The sequence below is a fragment of the Bombina bombina genome, chromosome 1 (genome assembly GCF_027579735.1).
Source record: "Bombina bombina isolate aBomBom1 chromosome 1, aBomBom1.pri, whole genome shotgun sequence".
Taxonomy (NCBI): Eukaryota; Metazoa; Chordata; class Amphibia; order Anura; family Bombinatoridae; genus Bombina; species Bombina bombina.
In genome coordinates this window covers 1,520,313,707-1,520,340,470 of record NC_069499.1, presented here as the reverse complement: position 1 = coordinate 1,520,340,470, position 26,764 = coordinate 1,520,313,707, and the positions used below count along the sequence as shown (strand labels likewise).

General features: G+C 40.8%; 1 protein-coding gene across 3 annotated transcripts in view; it reads left to right on the top strand.

Annotated features, from left to right (window-relative positions):
* Positions 1 to 26,764, top strand: part of TOM1L1 (target of myb1 like 1 membrane trafficking protein) — a 263,459-nt gene that overhangs the window by 129,600 nt on the left and 107,095 nt on the right. For 2 of the 3 annotated variants that reach the window (XM_053708287.1, XM_053708301.1), the window contains one exon: positions 23,735 to 23,821. The exons of the other annotated variant lie outside the window; for it this stretch is intronic. In XM_053708287.1, coding sequence (XP_053564262.1) covers positions 23,735 to 23,821 — 87 coding nt within the window. The remainder of the gene's footprint in view (positions 1 to 23,734; positions 23,822 to 26,764) is intronic. 3 annotated transcript variants of the gene reach the window in all.

Genomic DNA, 26,764 nt, shown 5'->3' with positions numbered 1-26,764 from the left:
TATAGTGTTAGGTTTAATTGTAACTTAGGTTAGGATTTATTTTACAGGTAATTTTGTAATTATTTTAACTAGGTAACTATTAAATAGCTATTGTACCTGGTTAAAATAATTACAAAGTTGCCTGTAAAATAAATATTAATCCTAAAATAGCTACAATGTAATTATAATTTATATTGTAGCTATATTAGGGTTTATTTTATAGGTAAGTATTTAGCTTTAAATAGGAATATTTTATTTAATAAGAGTTAATTAATTTCGTTAGATTAAAATTATATTTAATTTAGGGGGGGTGTTAGTGTTAGGGTTAGACTTAGCTTTAGGGGTTAATCCATTTATTATAGTAGCGGTGAGCTCCGGTCGGCAGATTAGGGGTTAATGTTTGAAGTTAGGTGTCGGCGATGTTAGGGAGGGCAGATTAGGGGTTAATACTATTTATTATAGGGTTAGTGAGGCGGATTAGGGGTTAAGAACTTTATTATAATAGCGGTGCGGTCCGCTCGGCAGATTAGGGGTTAATAAGTGTAGGTAGGTGGAGGCGACGTTGAGGGGGGCAGATTAGGGGTTAATAAGTGTAGGTAGGTGGAGGCGACGTTGAGGGGGGCAGATTAGGGGTTAATAAGTGTAGGTAGGTGGAGGCGACGTTGTGGGGGGCAGATTAGGGGTTAATAAATATAATATAGGGGTCGGCGGTGTTAGGGGCAACAGATTAGGGGTACATAGCTATAATGTAGGTGGCGGCGCTTTGCGGTCAGCAGATTAGGGGTTAATTATTGTAAGTAGCTGGCGGCGACATTGTGGGGGGCAGGTTAGGGGTTAATAAATATAATATAGGGGTCGGCGGTGTTAGGGCCAGCAGATTAGGGGTACATAGGGATAACTTAGCTGGCGGCGCTTTGCGGTCGGCAGATTAGGGGTTAAAAAAAAATCGAGTGGCGGCGATGTGGGGGGATCTCAGTTTAGGGGTACATAGGTAGTTTATGGGTGTTAGTGTACTTTAGGGTACAGTAGTTAAGAGCTTTATGAACCGGCGTTAGCCCAGAAAGCTCTTAACTCCTGCTTTTTTTCTGCGGCTGGAGTTTTGTCATTAGAGCTCTAACGCTCACTTCAGCAACGACTCTAAATACCGGAGTTAGAAAGATCCCATTGAAAAGATAGGATACGCAATTTACGTAAGGGGATCTGCGGTATGGAAAAGTCGCGGCTGAAAAGTGAGCGTTAGACCCTTTTTTGAGTGACTCCAAATACCAGAGGGCGGTAAAAACCAGCGTTAGGAGCCTCTAACGCTGGTTTTGACGGCTACCGCCAAACTCCAAATCAAGCTGCTTTAGGTTATTTGCAGTATTTAGAAAACCTTGGTTACAGAATCTGCTTTGCTGTGCAAGTTTTTTGTTGTGTTTTTATTAATGTGAGTGACATGAGCCCATAATGACAAGTCATGGCTTTTCTATGTTTTTTCTGCCCTCTGAAAATATGATATATCAGCACATTTTTGGTTCAGAACCTGGGTTATGCTTGCTTATTGGTGGCTTAATGTAGCCACCAATAAGCAAGCGCTATCCAGGGTGCTGAACATAAAATGCGCTGGCTCTTAAAGGGACATGAAACCCAATTTTTGTTTCTTTCATGATTTAGAAAGAGCATGCAATTTGAATCAACTTTCCAATTTTCTTCTATTAACTAATTTGCTTCATTGTCTTGATATCCTTTGTTCAAAAGCATATCTAAATAGGCCCAGTAGCTGCTGATTGGTGGCTGCACAAAGATGCCTTGTGAGATTGGCTCACCCATGTGCATTATTATTTCTTCAACAAAGGATATCTAAAGAATGAGACATATTAGATAATAGAAGTAAATTGAATTTTGCTTAAAATTTTGTTTTCTATATGAATCTTGAAAGAAACATTTTGAGTTTCATATCCCTTTAAGCTTTACATTCCGGCTTTTTAAATAAAGATAGCAAGAGAACTAAGAAATATTGATAATAGGAGTAAATTAGAAAGTTGCCTAAAATTTCCATGCTCTATCTGAACCATGGAAGAAAAAAATTGGGTTCAGTATCCCTTTAAGTAAACTAGTTCACTACTGCTCTGTATGAGCATGAGAAGGGGATTATGTGACAGACAGATGGTTAATACTGATTTGAATGCAGCTAATATGGGTTACTGTGCCTGACAAGAGGTAATAGTGCTGTGTATGAGCCTGACAAGGGGGTAATGTGGCCGACGGGGTTAATAATGTATTGAATGAAGCTTATATGGGTTACTGTTGCTTACAAGGGGTAACAGTGCTCTGTATGAACCTGACAAGGGGGTAATGTGGCATACAGGGGGTTAATAGTGATTTGAATGCAGCTGATATGGGTTACTGTGGCTGACAAGGGGTAACAGTGCTCTGCATGTGACTGACAGAAGGGGATTGCAGTTTCTCTCTGGTGGGGGTTGCAGATTAAACTGTGCACACAGCTTTTACTTCATTCTTTGAGGCCAAAAAAATCAACCTGTTTAAATGTTGTTCTTTCATAAGCTTAATAGATTAAGTACAATGGGGCCGAATTATCAATGTCTGTCCGACATGATCCGCTGTGCTTATCATGTCCGACAGACATCGCTAAATGCCGACAGTATACGCTATCTGCATTTAACATTGTACAATGGTGAACTGCTTGTGCAATGCCACCCCCTGCAGATTTGCGGCCAATCGGCTGCTAGCAGAGGGTGTCAATTAACCCAATTGTATAGGATCGGGTTGACTGCTGTCCGCCACTCAGAGCAGGCAGACCAGTTAAGGAGCAGCGGTTTTAAGACCGCTGCTTCATAACTGCTGTTTCCGGCGAGCCTTCAGGCCCTTGATAAATCAGCCCCAATTGGGCCGATCTATCAAAGTCTGGCGGACATGATACGCTGTCGGCATTTAACATTGCACGCAGTTCTGGTGAACTAAAAAAACAGAAGAATCTGCACAACGGAGCACTCCTGATTCAAAAGTCCGCCAACAACGGCACAATAGAGAGAGGGCGGGAACTCATTTCCCTTACTCACAGGATAACTGGGTCATGGGTCAAGGCAGCTCCTTCCTGCGTGACTACTCAGCACGCCAAATTGAACAAAGTGAAATTAGAAGTAGGAAACAAAAGCGCACTTGAAATCCCAGTATATTAAAAAAAAATCAAAATTTTATCATAAATCCTTGTAGGGTAAAAACATGGGTATCAAAACATACAAAAAGAATTCCAGAATGGTGTGCAGGTACTCAGTGTGCAATGCTGCCCCCTGCAGATAATCGGCCGCTATCATTGGGTGTCAATCAACCTGATCGTATAGGATCAGGTGGATTGCAGACCGCAGCCTCAGAGGCAGTGGACCAGTTAAGGAGCAGCTGTCTTAAGACCACTGCTTCATATCTGCTGCTTCCGACGAGCATGAAGGCTCACACGGAAACAGGCATCAGGGGCCATTTGGCCCTTGATAAATCGGCCCCAATGTCTCTTTAAATAGCTGACCAGCTACCATACTGTAAACATGCCATGTGATCTCTACCGCGGCTCATCCAAAAGGTTGCTCAGATTTTGTACTGTACTACTGACATGGCTTTCATAGTATTTTTTTTTCTTGCAGTCAATTTAAAGCGAAGTTAAAGGAAGAAACATGCAAAACAATACTGTAATGTGTTAGTGCATTTTATTATTGTACAACTGCCTGCAAAGGAGTTAAACACATACTTGAAGTCAGCTTCAGAGCAACAATGCACTACTGGTACTTGGGAACACGTGGTGACCCAATGACAAGAAACATGTGTGTGTAGTCTTCAACCACCAGCTAGTTCCCTGCTTCTGAAACTACCTAGGTGTGCTTTTTGGCAAAAGATACCAAGAGAACAAAAAAAGTAGTAAATGTCTCTTTAAAATTGTATTCTGAATCATGGAAGTTTAATTGTGGCTAAGTAGCAGGGCCGTCCTCCTTTGTGTGAATGAGAATCCCATGTAGTATTATTTCATATAAATCAGCTAAATTCATTGATATATATATATATATATATATATATATACACACATACTAGTCCTAAAGCCCGTGTACACAGGCCATTTTTTGCAGTAGAGCGGTCCCACCCCTTGCTCTCTCTCTATCCCCCCTGTCTTTTGCTCTCTCTTTCTCCCCTCTCATTTGCTCTCTCTTTCTCCCCTCTATTTTGTTCTCTCTTTCTCCCCTCTCTTTTGTTCTCTCTCTCCCCCGTCTCTTTTGCTCTCTCTCTCCCCCCTCTCTTTTGCTCGATCTCTCCCCCCTCTCTTTTGCGCTCTCTCCCCCATCTCTTTTGCGTTCTCTCCCCCTCTTTTGCGCTCTCTCCCCCCTCTCTTTTGCACTCTCTCCACCCTCTCTTTTGCAGTCTCTGCCCCCTCTCTTTTGCGCTCTCTCTCCCCCTCTCTTTTGCGCTCTCTCCCCCCTCTCTTTTGCGCTCTCCCCCCCTCTCGTTTGCGCTCTCTCCCCCCTCTCTTTTGCTGTCTCTCTCCCCCTCTCTTTTGCTATCTCTCTCCCCCTCTCTTTTGCTGTCTCTCTCCCTCCTCTCTTTTGCTGTCTCTCTCCCCCCTCTCTTTTGCTGTCTCTCTCCCCCTCTCTTTTGCTGTCTCTCTCCCTCCTCTCTTTTGCTGCCTCTCTCCCCCTCTCTTTTGCTGTCTCTCTCCCCCTCTCTTTTGCTGTCTCTCTCCCCCTCTCTTTTACTGTCTCTCTCCCCCTCTCTTTTGCTGTCTCTCCCCCCCCTCTCTTTTGCTGTCTCTCTCCCCCCTCTCTTTTGCTGTCTCTCTCCTCTCGTTTGCTCTCTCTCTCCTCTCTTTTGCTGTCTCTCTCCCTCTCTTTTGCTCTCTCTCCAATCTCTTTTGCGCTCTCTCCCCTCTCTTTTGCGCTCTCTCGCCCTCTCTTTTGCGCTCTCTCCCCCTCTCTTTTGCGCTCTCTACCCCTCTCTTTTGCGCTCTCTCCCCCTCTCTTTTGCACTCTCTCCCCCTCTCTTTTGCGCTCTCTCCCCCTCTCTTTTGTGCTCTCTCTCCCCCCTCTTTTGCGCTCTCTCCCCCCTCTCTTTTGTGCGCTCTCCCCCCCCCTTTTGCGCTCTCCCCCCCCCTCTTTTGCGCTTTTTCCCCCTCTCTTTTGCGCTCTCTCCCCCTCTCTTTTGCGTACTCTCCCCCCTCTCTTTTGCGCACTCTCCCCCCTCTCTTTTGCGCAATCTCCCCCCTCTCTTTTGCGCACTCTCCCCCCTCTCTTTTGCGCACTCTCCCCCCTCTCTTTTGCTCACTCTCCCCCCTCTCTTTTGCGCTCTCTCCCCCCTCTCTTTTGCGCTCTCTCCCCCCTCTCTTTTACTGTCTCTCTCCCCCCTCTCTTTTGCTGTCTCTCTCCCTCCTCTCTTTTGCTGTCTCTCTCCCCCTCTCTTTTGCTGTCTCTCTCCCCCTCTCTTTTGCTGTCTCTCTCCCCCTCTCTTTTACTGTCTCTCTCCCCCCTCTCTTTTGCTGTCTCTCCCCCCCCTCTCTTTTGCTGTCTCTCTCCCCCCTCTCTTTTGCTGTCTCTCTCCTCTCGTTTGCTCTCTCTCTCCTCTCTTTTGCTGTCTCTCTCCCTCTCTTTTGCTCTCTCTCCAATCTCTTTTGCGCTCTCTCCCCTCTCTTTTGCGCTCTCTCGCCCTCTCTTTTGCGCTCTCTCCCCCTCTCTTTTGCGCTCTCTACCCCTCTCTTTTGCGCTCTCTCCCCCTCTCTTTTGCGCTCTCTCCCCCTCTCTTTTGCGCTCTCTCCCCCTCTCTTTTGTGCTCTCTCTCCCCCCTCTTTTGCGCTCTCTCCCCCCTCTCTTTTGTGCGCTCCCCCCCCCCTCTTTTGCGCTCTCCCCCCCCTCTTTTGCGCTTTTTCCCCCTCTCTTTTGCGCTCTCTCCCCCTCTCTTTTGCGTACTCTCCCCCCTCTCTTTTGCGCACTCTCCCCCCTCTCTTTTGCGCAATCTCCCCCCTCTCTTTTGCGCACTCTCCCCCCTCTCTTTTGCGCACTCTCCCCCCTCTCTTTTGCTCACTCTCCCCCCTCTCTTTTGCGCTCTCTCCCCCCTCTCTTTTGCGCTCTCTCCCCCTCTCTTTTACTGTCTCTCTCCCCCCTCTCTTTTGCTGTCTCTCTCCTCCCTCTCTTTTGCTGTCTCTCTCTCTCCTCTCTTTTGCTTTCTCTCTCCCCCCTCTCTTTTGCTGTCTCTCTCCCCCTCTCTCTTTTGCTGTCTCTCTCTCCCTCTCTCTATCCCCCCTCTTCTGCTTTCTCTATGCACTCTCTTCTGCTCACTCTATCCACCCTCTTTAGAGCTCTCTGTCTCTCGGCATCTGGCCCCATCTGGCCCCGCCCGCGCCACGCCCGGCCACACCCACTCCGCACCCGTCCGACCACGCCCACTCCACCACACAACGTCAGGTCAGTTGGAAGACCAGGTGTGTTTGTCCTCGCGCACAGTCTCTACTGCGCATGACAGCTTTGGACAAACACACTTGGCCTTTTATTATTATAGGATATATATATAATTTTTTTTTAAACTGTTGTAGAGTTTCTTGTTAGACATTGTCCCTAACCCACTTCATGGTGTATTTGCTAATCTTTTACTCAAAATATAAACTGATAAATTTATTTGGTACATTTAATTTCATCATTTATTTTTAATTATATTTTTATCTGTTGTTGTTTTTTTTTTATTGTATGTCATGCTTCCCCTGTTTTGGACACTATTTATGGAGGTTTATTAATATTGCCCAACAACAAGTTATTTCCTATTTGTTCCTAGATTGAGCATCTCTTTTGTTCTATGATGTTAAAATAAAAGAATAATGGACTATTTCTGAACAAACTGAATCATTAGATTAACATTTAAAACAAATAACGCTCTTTTTTTGAGTCTTAAAATACATATGGCCAGAAGTGAAGTGCAAAATATAACTTTCGCAAATGTGCGCTGGTATTACAGGTGAGGTGCAATGCGAACACAAGATTGCACTAAAGCATTACGCTCACGAGAGCAGGCTTCTATAGGTTCCAATGGGAGCCTCATTCTCATGCCGTCAGACACAGCTGAGAACCTAGCGCAGCGAAGGGGGTAAGTCAAGCAGCAATGGGCAGCAAATTTAAATATATATGTATATGATTATATATATATATATATATATATATATATGTGTGTGTGTTTATGTGTGTATATGTGTATATTAACACATAAATATATATGTATATAAGCATATACATATATATTTACAGGGAACACACAATTTCCATAGACCGCAATGTAAAGAAAACTAACACCTAAGTTTGGGGGCAATTGGGAGACATTTAGAAAATTAACCAGAGGTCTGACCTCTGGTTAGTTTTCAGAGCAGTAATTGCTACCGCGAGCTTGCAGTAGCAATAACCAACCACTAGTAATGGCTGGTTATTTATTGCACGCCCACAAATAGGCAAATTTGCCCATTTGCAGGCGAGTGATTAGTTAGCGGTCCACTTGTACTCTAGTCCAAAGTGTTTGTCTTCTTAGTAATTGTTTATTGTCAGTGAAACTTTTTCAGCTTTTTTTAAAAACAACACCTTTTTCAGCTGTGTACACTATCGGCTCCATATACTAAAAGGCTAGCAAACAACATTCTCAGTTAGGGAATCTGTCTTTACAAAGAGCAAATAGCCGGCGCTGCAAGTCTGCTGCCTATAGTTATCTTTGCACAAGGATTCCCTTGTGCATTGCCAACCATTGCTTTTGCACAACCAATAAAACGAGAGAAGAGCCTGTCAGTTAGAGTGATTTATGTTTGCTACTCTAAGCTCGTATCGCCACTGCTTCTAAACTTGCAGTAAGCCCTAAAACATGCAGCCCTATGTGCTCACTGAAAAAAATGCTAGTGCAACAGTACTCTTATCTAATATGTTATTTTTAATTACAGGTAACCCTCAGTTTACGCCGGGGTTAGGTTCCAGTAGGAATGGTTGTAAATCGAAACCGTTGTAAATTGAAACCCAGTTTATAATGTAAGTCAATGGGAAGTGAGGGAGATAGGTTCCAAGCCCCTCTCAACATTGTCATAAGCAACACCTAATACATTATTTTTAAAGCTTTGAAATGAACAAAATATATAATTAAACTAAGTTAAATGAACAAAAACATTTGCTAAACAGCATTATAAACCTAATAAAATAATCACACAACACAGACTTCACTTGCATTTTTCTGCAAACAGTTCTTTCTATGCATTCCAATCTGGACTGAGTTATAGACAGGAAGATCTTATTCCTTTGAAATCTGCTCGATAGCTCAGGTCTGGTTAAACTGATTAATTTCAGCTTGCTTGGCTTTGCTGCAACACAAGCAGACAGCTCCACCTACTGGCTATTTTAATAAATGCACTGCTTCTCAATGCTTTTCAACAGCAGTCACATGACTGGAAAAAAAGGTTGTTATTCTGAAACGGTGTAAATTGAACCGTTGTAAAACGAGGGCCACCTGTATACTCCTAGATTGTAAATTCCCACAGGAATAGGGCCCTTAATTCCTCCTGTATGTGTTTGTAAAATCTTGTCTTGTCTCTTACAAGTTTGATATCATTGTTTTATTTAAATTAATTGTACCCATGGACAGTGCTGCGGAATATGTTGGCGCTTTATAAATAAAGTATAATAATTATACTTATAACTTTAGTTAACGTGGCGAAAGCCACTTGTAATCTGACCCAGTGAGTGAATAAAGGCTATAACTGGGTTTTTAGCTCAGCTTATGCTGCAGTTAAATCTTCTTTATAAGGCCCCTTTTATCAAGCTGCATATGAATGAGCGAACCTGCAGCAAAATGAAACAGCGTTCATCAGACCGCAGCTTCCTAACCAGTACACCAGCTATAAACTTGCAGATTAAATTAACCAGGTATGTTTGCCCTGGATTGATTGACAACACCTACTCACACTCACAAAGGCCAGCATTTATCATCTGCTGGGCGGACAGTGTTATCTCAGGTGAACCAGTCCCCCCGGGATCACAAAATGCGAAACGCTAGTGTAATATTAGCAATGGCAATTTATTGCAGCAATACGCTGTCCGTATTTAACATTGCACAAGCGTTTTGCAATTTGCAATGATAAATGCTGGCCTATGTGTTAAAAGCCGTTCTACCTCCAACATTTTGCAATGACCTCCAAATATGCTTTGCCATAAGTTATTCTCATATTAGGTTTTAGATTGTCTGCAAGGATCTTGACCAGATCTAGAGCCCATACTAAACCATGAAATGTAAGTAAAAATATTAACTATAAAGCTAAATATCAAAGATGTAGGATATTGATGGAGGACCTTATATCCTCCGACCTTTCCCGCATTGTTTTTGACTGCTCTCCTAGCTCTATCTGCATTTTGCAAAAAAAGCACTACCTTGCCAATTCTATGCAGCCGGTTCCTCAGAGGTTACAGAAATGATTGACAGCTTATGGCACCTTCTAGTACCCCCTAAAAGTACACCCTAAAACTGCCACTGGATACAAGAGTAATACACAGGTCGGGGAATTCAGAAGGTAAAAATCACAGTATTGGCTTTCAAAAGAACAAAATAAATCTTCAGAATAAATACCTTTAAAGGTACATTTAACACATTGAGATGGTAATATAAAATGTTAAATCGTGTGTGTGTATATATATATATATATATATATATGCAACATTTTCCTGTAATTCTATTCTGAAATTGTGAGCTTTTCTGTTTCAACACACGGGGTTTGTTTTTCAACTAGCAGCGGCGGTTGCTACGGTTGCTGGAGCTGCGTCATATTGGTGTAACGCCTTATTTGATATGATTGAGGGCGAACCCTCTTTCGAGGAGGTGCAGGAGAAGATTAAGGCCCTAAAGGTGGCCAATTCCTTCATTCGTGATGCTAATATGCAATTTATCCACCTGAATGCTAAGGTATCAGGTTTTTCGGTTCTAGCACGCAGGGCTCTGTGGCTAAAATCGTGGGTTGTGTGCATTTCTGGGTTGTGTGCCTTAAAAAGGCAAAGACAGCAGCCTTGTCTTAGACATGACCTCTAAGACAAGGCTGCTGTCTTTGCCTTTTAAGGGCAAGATCCTGTTCGGTCCTGGTCTGGACTCTATCATATCCACGGTTACAGGAGGCAAGGGTGCCATCCCCAGGATAAGAAATCAAAACCTAAGGGTTCTAATTTTCGTCCTTTTCGTGGGGATAAGGAGCAACGCCAACAGACCTCAGCGAAAGTGGACCAACAGAAAGGGCACCTGGAAGCCTGTCCAAGCCTGGAACAAGTCTAAGGAGAACAAGAAGCCAGCCGAGACTAAGTCCGCATGAAGGGGTGGCCCCCAACTGGTCGGTGGACCGAGTGGGGGGCTGATTGTCTCTATTCTTAGACAACTGGTTGCAGGATGTCCAGGACCCCTGGGTTCTGGAGGTAGTTGCCCAGGGTTACAGGATAGGGTTCAAGTCCTCTCCGCCCAGGGGCAGATTCCTTCTGTCAAACTTCAAGGCCGGAAAAAAGGGAGGCTTTTCTGGGTTGTGTGCTGGATCTCTCCGCTCTAGGGGTTATCGTACCAGTACCCCATGCAGAAAGGGGTCTAGGGTATTACTCCAATTTGTTCGTGGTCCCAAAGAAGAAGGGCACGTTCCGCCCAATTCTGGACCTCAAATGTTTAAACAAGTTCCTGTCCGTTCCATCGTTCAAAATGGAAATGATAAGATCCATTCTGCCCATAGTTCAAGAGGGGCTGCAATGACCTCTATAGACTTGAAGGAGGCCTACCTTCATGTTCCGATTCACAGGGACTATTACATGTTCCTCAGATTTGCCTTTCTGGATCAGCATTTCCAGATCGCGGATCTCCCCTTCGGTCTGGCGACGGCCCTGAGAGTCTTTACAAAGGTTCTGGGGGCCCTCCTAGCAGTAGCTAGATCCCAAGGCATCACAGTGGCGCCCTACCTGGATGACATCCTGGTTCAGGCCCCATCATTTCATCTGGCAGAGGCCCACACCATGGTCCTGCTGCAGTTACTTCAATCTCACGATTGGAAGGTCAACTCTGGTTCTCTGGTTCCCAGTACCAGGGTGGAGTTTTTGGGCACGATCATAGATTCTGTCTCCATGAAGATCTTTCTCACGGACAAGCAACGCACAAAGATGGCGTCTACCTGTCTTGCCCTTCAGTCTACAGTGAGACCATCTGTAGCTCAGTGCATGGAAATGATTGGGCTCATGGTCTCCAGCATGGACATCATTCCATTCACCAGGTTTCATCTCAGAACTCTTCAATTGTGCATGTTGATATACATGGATGCATGGACTCGGATTTCCCTCTCCTGGTGGATCCACCCGGATCACCTGTCCATGGGGAATCCTTCCTGAGACCGTCCTGGGAGATTGTGACCACCAATGCGAGTCTGGTGGGATGGGGAGCTGTTTGGGGTGCCAGGATGGCACAGGGGAAGTGGTCTCACTTCGAGTCTCTTCTTCCAATAAATATTCTGGAGCAATCTACAATGCTCTGAGGGTGTGACCTCGCCTGGAAGACTTCGGCTTTATCTGGTTCCAGACGGACAATATTACCTAGGTGGCTTACATTAACCACCAGGGGTGCACGAGGAGATCCCTGGCAATGAGGGAGGTGTCTCGGATTCTGGAGTGGGTGGAGGCCCACAACTGTTCGCTCTCTGCAATCCACATCCCGGGTGTGGACAACTGGGAGGCGTATTTTCTCAGCAGGCAAACTTTTCACCCGGGGGAATGGTCTCTTCACCCCGAAGTGTTTGCGGAGATCTGTCTCAGATGGGGGACGCCAGAGATGGATCTCATGGCATCAAGATTGAATTGCAAGCTTCCGCGATACGGATTGAGGTCAAGGAACCCCCAGGCGTAGCTGATAGATGCATTAGCGATGCCTTGGAGGTTCGGTCTAGTATACAAATTTCCTCCGTTACTGCTTCTTCCTCGTGTAGAGAGAGTGTCCTCCCTTCTGATTGCACCCTCGTGGCCAAGGAGGACGTGGTTTACGGATCTGGTGAGGATGTCATCCTCTCCGCCGTGGAGGTTACCCTGTCGCAGGGATCTGCTGGAGCAGGGTCCTTTTCAACATCAAAATCTAGCTTCTCTGAAGCTGACTGCGTGGAGATTGAACGCTTATTCTTGGCAAAGAGGGTTTTTTCTGAGAATGTGATTGACACTCTAGTTCAGGCAAGAAAGCCGGTCACTTAACGCATCTATCAAAAGGTGTGGAGGACTTACTTGTCCTGGTGTGAGAGTCATGACTACCCTTGGCACAAGGTGAGGGTATCCAGGATTTTGTCCTTTCTCCAAGAGGGTTTGGAGAAGGGTCTTGCTGCTAGTTCCCTAAAAGGACAAATTACGTCTTTATTGGTTCTGTTGCATAGGAGACTCGCGGGTTTCCCTGACATCCAATCTTTTGTTCAGGCTCTGTCTCGAATCAGGCCTGTTTTTAGGCAGGCTGCTCCACCTTGGAGATTAAACTTGGTTCTTAAGGTCTTACAGAGGGTTCCGTTTGAGCCTATGCATTCTCTTGACATAAAGGATTTCTCTTGGAAGGTTCTCTTTCTGTTGGCCATTGCATCGGCACGCAGAGTCTCTGAGCTGGCAGCCTTGCAATATGAGCCCCCTTATCTGGTGTTTCATGCGGATAAGGCTGTTCTTCGCACAGGCTTGGGGTTTCTCCCCAAGGTGTTGTCTAACCGTAACATCAATCAGGAGATAGTTGTTCCTTTATGTCCTAACCCTTCTTCTCCTAAGGAGAGGTTACTTCATAACCTGGATGTGGTTCGTGCTTTGAAATTCTATCTTCAGGCCACAAAGGATTTCAGACAATCTAAATCTCTTTTTGTTGTATGTTCAGGGAAGCGCAGGGGTCAGAGGGCTTCTGCTACTTCTTTGTCTTTTTGGCTGAGGAGCTTGATCCGCTTGGCCTATGAGACAGTTGGACATAATCAGAGGATTACGGCTCATTCCACTAGAATGGTAACTTCATCCTGGGCCTTCAAAAATGAGGCTTCTATGGAGCAAATTTGCAAGGTGGTTACCTGGTCCTCCTTGCAAACCTTCACTAAGTTTTACAAATTTGACGTTTTTGCTTCTGCGGAAGCTGTTTTTGGGAGAAAGGTTCTACAGGCTGTGGTGCCCTCAGATTAAGGGTCCGCCTTTTACCTTCCCGGTTTCATTCAGTGTCCTCTAAAAGCTTGGGTATATGTTCCCACAAGTAATAAATGAAGCCATGGACTCTCCTCCCCTTTAGATGGAAAACATAAATTATGCTTAACTGATCATTTTATTTCCATTGTGGGGAGCAGAGTCCTCGGCCCCCACCCGTATCTCTGATGGGCGGACCTAAATTTAGTATTTTCTTCTGGCACCATTTATACCCTGATATTTCTCCTACTGTTCCTTGTTCCCTCGGCAGAATGACTGGGGGATGAAGGGAGTGGGGGAGGTATTTAAGCCATGGGGGCATATCTATCAAGCTCCGTATGTAGCTTGAAGTCCCGTGTTTCTGGCGAGCCTTCAGGCTCACCAGAAACACCAGTTATGAAGCAGCAGTCTAAAGACCGCTGCTCCATAACCTGTTCACCTGCTCTTAGCAGGTGGACAGACATTGCCACGTACGATCGGGTTGATTGACACCCCCTGCTGGTTGCCGCAAATCTGCAGGGGGTGGTGTTGCACCAGCAGCTCACAAGAGCTGCTGGTGCAATGCTGAATACGGAGAGCATATTGCTCTCCGCATTCAGCGAGGTCTGTCGGACCTGATCCGCACTGTCGGATCAGGTCCGACAGACCTTTGTTAAATAGGCCCCTTTGGCTGGGGTGTCTTTGCCTCCTCCTAGTGGCCAGGTTCTTAATTCCCACAAGTAATGAATGAAGCTATGGACTCTCCTCCCTACGATGGATATAAAATTATCAGGTAAGCATAATTTATATTTTTTATATTCAGCATACATTTCTTAGGGATTTTTATGTCCTTATAAAAATTAACATAATAGATAAATGCTCCATTAATAATAATAGGCAGAGTTGCTAATTTCTTTTTCTTGTAGCAGGCATGTGTCTTTGTTTTTGGACGAATTCCATATTCATCCCATTTCATCTGAAAGCAATACATGAACAACCCGTTAAAGGACAACTAAATAATTGACAAATACACAATAAAAAATACAACACAATAGCACTTTCAAAGTTAATCCGATTTTCCCTCCCCCTATATCACGTGACAGTGATTAGCCAATAACAAAATGCATATACGTATATACTGTGCACTTGAATTGTTACCTTCTGGAAAGTATTTGAAAGTACTGAGTACTAGAACACCTGGCACTGGAGCAGCCTTTTTTCACAGGCCATTTACCTTATGAACAAATTAGTCTACCTCCAGGGTTCTTCTCAGTGGAACACTACCATTGCTAGTGCAATCCTTACTGTTAGGGCAATTCTCTATAGTAATAAAGTTTGTTTATATTGCATTTTTTGCACATAAATGTACTTTTTCCCAGAAAATTGTATTCTGTCTTAGTAATTATGTTTTATATTGTACATTGTATCTCTTTATATTTATGTATCTGTTCTGATATTGTATATATAACATGGAGGCTCATTCACCAAGAAAAATACCTTGCACACCTGGCACACACCTCCCTCACATTCTCTTCCCTTGAAGTCCATACAATTCATTTATTCTCACCCCCATCTGTTCATGTTACTGTCATTTATCAACCCCCCCCCCCCACCCCGGTCACCAACCCATTTCCTTGACCACTTCATCTCATGGCTACCGTATTTCCTCAACTGTAACTCACCTACCATCATTCTTGGGGACTACAATATTCTCATTGATAAGATTCAAAGCTTCTGGAGTTAACCTAATCATTTGGTCTCTCACAGTGGAATAATTCTCTCACTCACAATGATGGACATTAAATTGACCTAATCTTCAGCCACCATTGTTCTGTTTCTCAGTTTACTAACTACACATTCCCACTCTCTGACCACCATCTCTTGAAATGTATCATCACTACACTGACTGCACACCTAACACCTAACCCTTCAAATAGTCTCCAACACACGTAAACACAAAACTACTCTCTCACACTGTAAACCCCCTTCTCCCTGTAATCTCCTCTCCACTATTTTAATTTCCACCCGTAAAGGGGCAAATTTGCTTGTTTACGTGCGCACTTTAAATAACCGGCCAGTACAAGGGGCATGAAGCAGTTATAAGGGGTTAAAGTGAGGGGATGTGGGGGTAAAAAAAATTGGCGCTGAAAAGTGCCTTTACATAGCGGCCTATGGGGACTATTTTAAACTGCAAATATATATACAGGGAGTGCAGAATTATTAGGCAAGTTGTATTTTTGAGGATTAATTTTATTATTGAACAACAACCATGTTCTCAATGAACCCAAAAAACTCATTAATATCAAAGCTGAATATTTTTGGAAGTAGTTTTTAGTTTGTTTTTAGTTTTAGCTATTTTAGGGGGATATCTGTGTGTGCAGGTGACTATTACTGTGCATAATTATTAGGCAACTTAACAAAAAACAAATATATACCCATTTCAATTATTTATTTTTACCAGTGAAACCAATATAACATCTCAACATTCACAAATATACATTTCTGACATTCAAAAACAAAACAAAAACAAATCAGTGACCAATATAGCCACCTTTCTTTGCAAGGACACTCAAAAGCCTGCCATCCATGGATTCTGTCAGTGTTTTGATCTGTTCACCATCAACATTGCGTGCAGCAGCAACCACAGCCTCCCAGACACTGTTCAGAGAGGTGTACTGTTTTCCCTCCTTGTAAATCTCACATTTGATGATGGACCACAGGTTCTCAATGGGGTTCAGATCAGGTGAACAAGGAGGCCATGTCATTAGATTTTCTTCTTTTATACCCTTTCTTGCCAGCCACGCTGTGGAGTACTTGGACGTGTGTGATGGAGCATTGTCCTGCATGAAAATCATGTTTTTCTTGAAGGATGCAGACTTCTTCCTGTACCACTGCTTGAAGAAGGTGTCTTCCAGAAACTGGCAGTAGGACTGGGAGTTGAGCTTGACTCCATCCTCAACCCGAAAAAGCCCCACAAGCTCATCTTTGATGATACCAGCCCAAACCAGTACTCCACCTCCACCTTGCTGGCGTCTGAGTCGGACTGGAGCTCTCTGCCCTTTACCAATCCAGCCACGGGCCCATCCATCTGGCCCATCAAGACTCACTCTCATTTCATCAGTCCATAAAACCTTAGAAAAATCAGTCTTGAGATATTTCTTGGCCCAGTCTTGACGTTTCAGCTTGTGTGTCTTGTTCAGTGGTGGTCGTCTTTCAGCCTTTCTTACCTTGGCCATGTCTCTGAGTATTGCACACCTTGTGCTTTTGGGCACTCCAGTGATGTTGCAGCTCTGAAATATAGCCAAACTGGTGGCAAGTGGCATCTTGGCAGCTGCACGCTTGACTTTTCTCAGTTCATGGGCAGTTATTTTGCGCCTTGGTTTTTCCACACGCTTCTTGCGACCCTGTTGACTATTTTGAATGAAACGCTTGATTGTTCGATGATCACGCTTCAGAAGCTTTGCAATTTTAAGAGTGCTGCATCCCTCTGCAAGATATCTCACTATTTTTGACTTTTCTGAGCCTGTCAAGTCCTTCTTTTGACCCATTTTGCCAAAGGAAAGGAAGTTGCCTAATAATTATGCACACCTGATATAGGGTGTTGATGTCATTAGACCACACCCCTTCTCATTACAGAGATGCACATCACCTAATATGCTTAATTGGTAGTAGGCTTTCGAGCCTATACAGCTTGGAGTAAGACAACATGCATAAAGAGGATGATGTGGTCAAAATACTCATTTGCCTAATAATTCTGCACTCCCTGTATGTATATGCTTATATACATACAGTATATATTTATGTGTTAATATGTGTATATACACATATAAACACGTAAATATATATGTATATACACATATAAACACGTAAATATATATCTATATACACATATAAACACATAAATATATATCTATATACACATATAAACACATAAATATATATCTATATACAAATATAAACACATAAATATATATCTATATACACATATAAACACATAAATATATATCTATATACACATATAAACACATAAATATATATCTATATACACATATAAACACATAAATATATATCTATATACACATATAAACACATAAATATATATGTATATACACATATAAACACATAAATATATCTGTATATACACATATAAACACATAAATATATCTGTATATACACATATAAACACATAAATATATCTGTATATACACATATAAACACATAAATATATCTGTATATACACATATAAACACATAAATATATATGTATATACACATATAAACACATAAATATATATCTATATACACATATAAACACATAAATATATATCTATATACACATATAAACACATAAATATATATCTATATACACATATAAACACATAAATATATATGTATATACACATATAAACACATAAATATATATGTATATACACATATAAACACATAAATATATATGTATATACACATATAAACACATAAATATATCTGTATATACACATATAAACACATAAATATATCTGTATATACACATATAAACACATAAATATATCTGTATATACACATATAAACACATAAATATATCTGTATATACACATATAAACACATAAATATATCTGTATATACACATATAAACACATAAATATATCTGTATATACACATATAAACACATAAATATATCTGTATATATTCATATACATATATATTTTAAATACCCCCTGTGCTGCACTAGGTTATTTGCAGTGTCTCACAGCATCAGAACAAGGCTCCCATTGGAGCCTATGGAAGCTTGTGAGCGCAATGCTTCCAGGCAATGCAAACATGAGATTGCGTTCGCATTGGGCTTAACTTGTAATACCAGCGCACATTTGCGTTCGCTGGTATTACTGAGTGGAGCGCAAATATTGTATTTGCTACCCATAGGAAATAGCCAACAAATGGATTTTCATTAATAAAATAATTCTGTATAACCCGCTTAACAATTTTTTTTTCCGTGACGAATGACTTATCTGAAATAATGTATTTCTCCATGCACTTGTATTTTTTAGTACATTTTCACCATAAACAAAAAAGAAAGAAAAGGAAATTTATCAAAAATATTTTTGTTTATGCTGCTTAAAGCAGAATATGATTTACTAAGTTTCGGACAGCATGGTTACGTTGTTTTATATTGTATTCTGTGATTCTTGTTTTCTGGACTATTGAAGTTTTCCCATAATTACAGTTCATTGAAGCAGTTAATTATTTTAGTGTGTTTTGATGTAATTAGATCCTGTTTATCATGTTTGCCCGGCTGCACTGTTTACTTTGCGAGCAAAGGCACCAAAATTGATTATTTTTTTTTTATGTGCGTTTCCTTTTCTATTCTCCCATCTGTAGTAAAGAAACTCTAATTAACAATCAGCAAGTGACACGTCTACATACTAAATATTATTTTAACAGATGCTGAAGTACTAGATTGTACTTGCAGGCACATTATTAGAATTTTCAGTTGTGTTCTAAAATTTCCTTAACAAATTGCTGTCAATCTGAAGGATCAAAATTATTTCTTTTAAAAGATTAAAAAATAAAAATAAATTCACTAAAGATATTTTGCATAGGTAACCTCTTTCTACACCATTTAGAGAAGATAGGACAGACTGGCTGGTCACCACATCTGCTGAAGCCTCACAGGTAGACCTGAGACAGAAAGCCTGGGGCATTCTGAACAAACATAACATTTGCTGCACCTTCGCTGCGTAAAACATATTTCTCAAAGAGCCCACAGCACTGAGGCAAATGCATATGGCACACGCAAGTGCAATAATAATTCAGACAATAGAGACCTACCACATCTTATGGTTTTATTACAAAGAGATAAATAAACTGTAGACATAAAATTTGTCTATCTAAACAGTATGGGGTAAAGTTACCAAATGTTGGGCTGCCCGACATCGATCAGTACCGAAACAAGCATTTCTGGTGAAGTGTTTGTGCAATGCCGCCCCCTGCACATTTGCGGCCAATCGGCCGCTAGCAGGGGGTGTCAATCATCCCGATCGTATCTGATCAGGATGATTGCTGTCCATCGGGATGATTGCTGTCTGCCACCTCAGAGGTGGCGGATGAGTTAAGGAGCAGCAGTCTTATGACCACTGCTTCTTAACTTAAGTTTCAGGCAGACCTGAAACTTCGGGGGTAGATTGCAGCATCCGCTGCTTGATAAATCTACCCCTATAGCTCAAGTCCCTGTAGAACCCTGTACAGTCTCTATACTGGTGGTGCATGTTGGGGCCCTTGATGTATTCCAGGCAGTGCTACCTGTTTGAGTGAGCACAGAAAAGGTGTCCCACTACCTAAATCACCCAAAAAAGGCGATCTGGCTGAAATCTGTCCTTTGTGGTCTTTTAGTCTCAACATGCGGGCCAATAGTATTTTTTCAACCTTAATTCCGATTGGCTGATAGAATTCTATCAGCCAATCGGAATCTAAGGGACGCCATCTTGGATGACGTCATTTAAAGGAACCTTCATTCGTCGGTAGTCATTGGAAAGAAGAGGATGCTCCACGTCGGATGTCTTGAAGATGGAGCCGCTCCGCGCCGGATGGATGAAGATAGAAGATGCCGTCTGGATGAAGACTTCTGCAGGCTTGGATGAAGACTTTGGCTGTTTCGTTGAGGACTTCTCCCGGCTTCTTGGAGGATGGATGTCGGGTCTTCAAAACTGTAAGTAAATCTTCTGGGGTTAGTGTTAGGATTTTTTAAGGGTTTATTGGGTGGGTTTTAGTTTTAGGATTAGGACTTGGGCTGCAATAGAGCTAAATGCCTCTTTTCAGGGCAATGGGGAGCTTAGGTTTTTTTAGTTAGCTTTTTATTTGGGGGGTTGGTTGTGTGGGTGGTGGGTTTTACTGTTGGGGGGTATTTGTATTTTTTTTTACAGGTAAAAGAGCTGATTACATTGGGGCAATGCCCCGCAAAAAGCCCTTTTAAGGGCTATTTGTAGGTTAGGGTTTTTTTTATTTTCGGGGGGCTTTTTTATTTTCATAGGGTCCTTAGATTAGGTGTAATTTGTTTAAAGCTTTGATAATTTCTTTTTTATTTTTTGTAACTTAGTGTTTATTTTTTTTGTAACTTAGTGTTTATTTTTTCGTGTAACTTAGTGTTTGTTATTTTTTATAACTTAGTTGTAAGTTTTTTGTAACTTTGTAATTTTTTAGTGTAGATTTAATTTATTTGAGTAGGGTTAGGTGTAAATATATAATATAGTTAATTTAATTTGTAGTTAGTTTTATGTAATTTTAGTATAAAAGTTAGGTTAGATTAATTTTTATTTTAATATTGTTTAATGTAATTGTATTATAATAGTTAGGGTAGGTTAATTATTAATTTAATATAGTTTAATGTAATTTTAGTATAAAAGTTAGGGTTGATTAATTCATAGTTTAATACAGTTAATTTAAATCTAAAGGTAAGTTTAAATTTATTATAAGATAGGGATGAGTTAATATTTAATGTAAGGTTAGCGGGTTGTTAGGTTTAGGGGTTAATAGTTTAGTTTATGGCGATGTGGGTGGATGGCGGTTTAGGGGTTAATAGGTTTAGTAAATGCTTGTGATGTGGGAGGCCAGGGGTTTAGGGTTTAATAATTTTATTTAGTTGTGGTGGGCTCCGGGAGCGGCGGAATAGGGGTTAATAACTTTTATTTAGATGGCGGCGGTGTCGGGGTGGCAGATTAGGGGTTAATAAGTATAAAGTAGGTGGCGGCGGTGTAGGGGGTGGCAGATTAGGGGTGTTTAGACTCGGGGCTTATGTTAGGGTGTTAGGTGTAAACATAACTTTTATTCTACCATAGGAATCAATGGGATATCGGGCAGCAGCGAACATAGCTTTCGCTGCTTTCAGACTCCAGGTCGGCGGATTGAAAACCAGGTACGCTGGGCCGGAATAGTGCAGAGCGTACCTGGTAGATATTTGATAACTTGCAAAAGTAGTCAGATAGTGCCGAATTTGCATTCGGAACATCTGTAGTGACGTAAGCATCGATCTGTGTTGGACTGAGACCGGCGGATTGTATGTTACGTCACAAAATTCTACTTTTGCCGGTCTGTAGCCTTTGATAAATAAGGCGAATCAAGCTCTCCACAATTACGCTGCGGAATTCCAGCGTATTTGCGGTTGACGGCTTGATAAATAGGCCCCAATGTCTGCAAGAAAAAAAAAGGTATTATTTGCGTTTTACCTCACAGAAAAAAAAGATTTTAAATGTATGTGTTAATGCAATGAGGGCCAAACAACTAAAAATAGTTTCAGTATAGATGTGTGAAAATGGCTCAGCAGCGAAGAGGTTAAATAAATCGTATACAAACATTATGTATGGCCTAGTTCTGTGCTATAGTACCAGTTAAATACTAAATCCGCTAATATGGCATTCTTGATATGTTCCCCTCATATATGGTATTTTTTCCTGAACTGTATGTTTCCTTGGTACCCTTTTTTTAGTGCATATCGACTGCACACCTTATGTATGTTATAACTTGTAACCTATGTTACTTAAGTAATTTTTCTGATATGCTTTACTAGAGTACTAATACATTTTATTACATTTAAAAATCTAAAAAATCATTTTTTGATTGTAATTCATCTGTTAAATTGTCTGAATAGTCAAATAATGCATTTGAACACATTGTGATAAATTGGTTGCATGGGGGTTTTCAAACCATTTGAAATGGGTTTGTATTCAAACACTCAAGAAAATCTATCTATGCAATATATTTTATAAAGTCCTTTTTTAAGCATATGACCCTAATATTTTATGTGTATACAAATTAGAATTTTGCTTGAATGGAATGGGGTACAGTATCAATAAAGTTTTTTTTGTGGTTTTTTTGTTTGTTTGTTTTTGCTTAATCTTGTAGCAGCATATAAACTCTAAAATAACTAGAAACTATAAGGTGTGAAGCAAACTCAAAAGTGTAAAATTACACATACATTTATCAATTGTTCAACAGTTTACAATATTTTTTATAAGAAGCCACAAATATTCCCTAATCTCACATAAATACTTTCATAAATCAAAGCATCATTTTCTAAGATTTGACAAAGAAAATGACAGAAGTCTCTGAACCCTTTTTAAATACAGACAGATAAGTACAGAAAATGATGTGGGGTTTTTTTGTACTATTTGTTACTGTGCATTGTGTGTATTATTTTATTTATACAATACATTCCCACAATGAAAAAATGACCAGTCCTTAACTTGAGAGCTGCATATTAGTGAAATTATCTTCATTCTGCAAAACGCATGAAAGAAATAAAAGCTCTCTTTATCAATAGAGTCTGCATTAAGTATTTAAGTGTATTTATAGTATATTTAACTTATGGAACACTGTATGTATTCAAAATGAGGTTTTATGTATTGTATGAAATGCTGCTGAAAACGGTTATATTGTACAAGCCTTATTGCTTGTCCTTGATGTAAAAATAAATGGTTTGTGACAGTACACTTCTATCTCTCAATTTAAGTCTTTCTCTCTGTCTCTCACCTTCTCTCTCTCGCTTTCTCTTTTCTGTTTTAATCTCTGATTTGAACAGCCAATAGGATTTCAGTAGCTCTCATCCTATTGACTGATTTGAAAATGTCAGCCAATAGGAATGCAAGGTATCCCATTTTTTAAACGGGTACCTTGTACTCAATCCTCAGTGTATGGTGGTGATCGTACGAAGACGATCACCATGCTGGATGGCTCTGCAGTTGCCGGTCTTGTTCCGCGGTCACCTCAGTGGAGGCTCCTCTATAGGAGCACTTGAGCACGTGAACCCCCTGGCCCCTGATGCCCCTGATGAACACCCTGACCCCTGACGAAAAAAAAAGAAAAAAAAAGAGTGAGAAATAAAACAAAATAAATAAAAAAAATTTTTTTTTTTTGCTGATTTAAATAAAAACATTCATCCAGGCTCCACTGCAGTTTTAACTAAAAACATTTAAAATGGTCATTTTAAAACATTTAGGCTGAAAGTGGAAAGGTCTTTTGCCTAATACTTCTATCTATCGCACGTGCGATAGGTAGAAGTATAGGCAAAAGACCTTTCCACTTTAAAACTGCATTGACTGCAGTGCCACCTACAGGCCAGCCTATAGCTCTCCTTACCGCACAGCTCTTAGTGTGCGAGAGGCAGCTGTCACGTGACACTCGCACACTAAGAGCTGTGTATGTGAGCACTGGGAGGTGGAGCATCTGGGCTGACATCAGGCATCATGATCTCATCGGCTGGTGGCGGGAACTACAGTACTGAAGAGGAGGGAGCTGCAGCAAAAGACTGAGTGCCTGTCTGCCTGCCGAGTGAGTAATGTTTTTTCCATGTGGCATGTTTGTCACCGTCTCCCATACTGATCATATTTCTACTAGAAGAATAAGAGAAAGAGATGGCACTAGGCACATTATATAAATGACTGTCTGAGGGATATGATCTATACAAGTGACCCCTTGTTCTGGTCATATTGGATGAATAAATTTATATAATGTGCCTACTGCCATCTTTTTTTCTTATTCTTCTGCATCTTCTGCATTAATTCACGTGACTGTGTGAGTGTGACTGTTTCTCTTCTTGCCATGTTCCTGATTGTCTAGGTCTGGCAGGAAGAGAGGGAGCCGAGTCACATGTCCTGGGACTCCTGCAGAGAAGAGCTGCTGGTGCTAAGAAGGACCAAGTTAGTGGTGAGTGCGTGGAAATCTGGATTAAAACTGTACATTGACAGTCTGTGCTCTCTTGATGCTCAAATTTGCCAAACTGGTGTTCAGATTCACATAAACATATTTAGTTATAGCCACTCTGCTTACTGTTAGTCATCCGTGTAGTAACTGACCTTAATCTTAATCAGAATTTTAACAATGGTCAGTTACTTCACGGATGACTAACAGTAAGCAGAGTGGCTATAACTAAATATGTTTATGTGAATCTGAACACCAGTTTGGCAAATTTGAGCATCAAGAGAGCACAGACTGTCAATGTACAGTTTTAATCCAGAGACATTGCGAGGCAGTCAGTCACATGGGTTGCTGCAAACTGTGAACGGTGTTATGCTCAATTTACTAAAAAATCATCCCTCCCTTCTGCTGTCAAACACTTACTGTCTGTCTTTTCTCCACAAGCTGGAATAACTTCATTATCTTCCATATTAGTAAAGCTTGAATCCCATACTTAGTATAATCGTGAGATGAGCAGTGCAGCAGTCATTTGGATAAAGTCTAACTTTGTTTCTCTGTGTTATTACTGCTGGACATGGAATTTACACTGACATTTGCTATGGACAATTAGACATGTATACCTTTACTTTTAGTATAGCCAAATGTAGGCACTGGTAGCACATTTTATAAATCATTTTAGAGTGTCTGTATTGTAGGAAAATGTGGACTTTTTGATTAACTGTATGTCACAAAGGAATGTGTAAGGTATGATTGTTTTTACGTTAGCCCTACACTAACAGCTGCAGGTACTGTCTACCGTAGCTACATTGGTAAGGAACTCCAGTCCCACATCTGTCTTTGATTCTAAACTTCCTCCCCCGTGTCTCTCCAGCAGTCAGTGAGAGGCTGAGAGCAGGCAGTGGCACTGCTACTAGGAATAGGAAGGGGAGTGTGTTAACTCAGAGCAGCAGCCTTTATGTGAGTAGGTGTCTTGTAGCACTAGCAGGCGACTTACTCTTCATCTTATCTGCACTAATCATAAGACTGTTAAAATGTTTATAAAATTGTCACGTATTGTATTTGTTTTCTTTTTCATAAAAAATATTTTTGTCTCTGAGGACCTCTAGTGGTCATTTGTAGTATCGCTTTTCTGACAGCAAATATAATTAAATTTTTCATGATTAGTGATACTGTCTGCCCTCAACAGTTAAAAAAAGAAATTAACATAAATTTTATCTGTCTATTTTGGTTCTATGTCAACCTGGTGTCAATTTAAAAAAATATTGGAGAAGAGAGGGGGAAAAAAAGGCAAAAAATAAATAAATAAAAAAGACTGGCTATATTGTTAGAGAATTAATGCTGTTTAGTTTATTAGCTAGTGTCACTATCAAAGAAATATCTCTAACTGCATCATCTGCCCCATTATACCTCTTTAGTCAAGATTTTATCTTAAAATTCTACATTTGTTTGAAATGTTTTTTTTATTTATTATTTATGCAAATGATAATTTGCCTATTATTTTGTACAAATCTGTACTGCTTCAAAAAAAAAATTCAAACAAGTGTAGAATTTTAAATAAAATCTTGACTGAAGAGGTGATCTTATTCAATCTAAGTGCTGCAGTCTATATATATATATATATATATATATATATACATATATATATATATATATATAGTGTGTGTGTGTATATATATATATATATATATATATATATAGTGAACCCCCATTTGAATAACCCACGAGCCGCCACTGGGTCACCTCCGCTCTGCGTCGCCTTTGTCCTGGATGAAGCTAGAAGAGCTCCCCGTGCTGGAAGATGTCGCCGCCTCCAAGAAGACTTCACCGCCTGGAGGAAGACCTTATTTTTTATAATTTAGTTAATTTTTTTCTGTAATGTTAGACTTTTGATTTTTTTGTAATTTTAGATTAATTTAATTTTATCTTAGTTTTTTTTTTTTAAGTAATGTTAGGTTTTTTTATTTTAATTATAACTTAGTATTTTTGTATTTAATGTAATTGGGTTTAATTCAGGGGGTATTAGGTTACGGGGCTTAGTAATTAAATTAGTTATTTGCGTTTTGAATGGTTTGGCGGTTTAGGAGTTAATAGCTTAATTAGGTTTATTGCGATATGGGGGAATGGCAGTTTATGGGTTAATAGGTTAGTTACTTTGCGATGTGGGGTGATGGTGGATTAGGGGTTAATAGATGTATTAGGTACTTTGCGATGTTGGAGGATTTAGGGGTTAACACTTTTATTAGGTAGATTGCGATGTGGGTGAATGGCGGATTAGGGGTTAATAGTTTAATAGGCATAGTGCGTTGTGGGGGTTGGCGATTTAGGGGTTAATACTTTTATTATTAGTTGCGATGTGGGGTAATGGCGGATATAGGGGCTTTGACGTGTCGGGTTTATTTTTGGGAGGCGGGTTAGACTTTTACAGGAGATTTTTTTTTTTTTAAACTTTCTTAGGCGCCGGCAGTTTATAAACTGCCGTAAGTCACTGACGCCTCCAGCAATGTGTATTTACCCACGGTTTATCCGACTTACGGCAGTTTATGAACTGCCAGCGGGGTTTATGTGATTCCCCAATGTGCGAGGGGAAATTATGGGCGGCACGGGTTTCATCAGTTATGCTGAAGCTTGTGCCGCATATGAAATCTTGCCTAGTTGGTATTGTGAAATTGCATAAATGCAGTTGATAGAGTGAGAAAGTATTATCTATAGTTTCTATTGGCTGCTCATTACAAAACATGTTTTAAAATGTGAGAAATGCTGCTGCCATTTTTATGCAAAATATTTAATATCACTTACTGGTAATCTTGTTTCTAAATCAAAAACATGCGAAAATGCAAAACATGTTTTGTTTTTTTATATTAAATCAACTGTGAAAAAAAAATGTATACTGTACACCTCATATACAAATGCACTGCGTACCCATAATGCACCAGCTCAAACGGCTTGAACAGT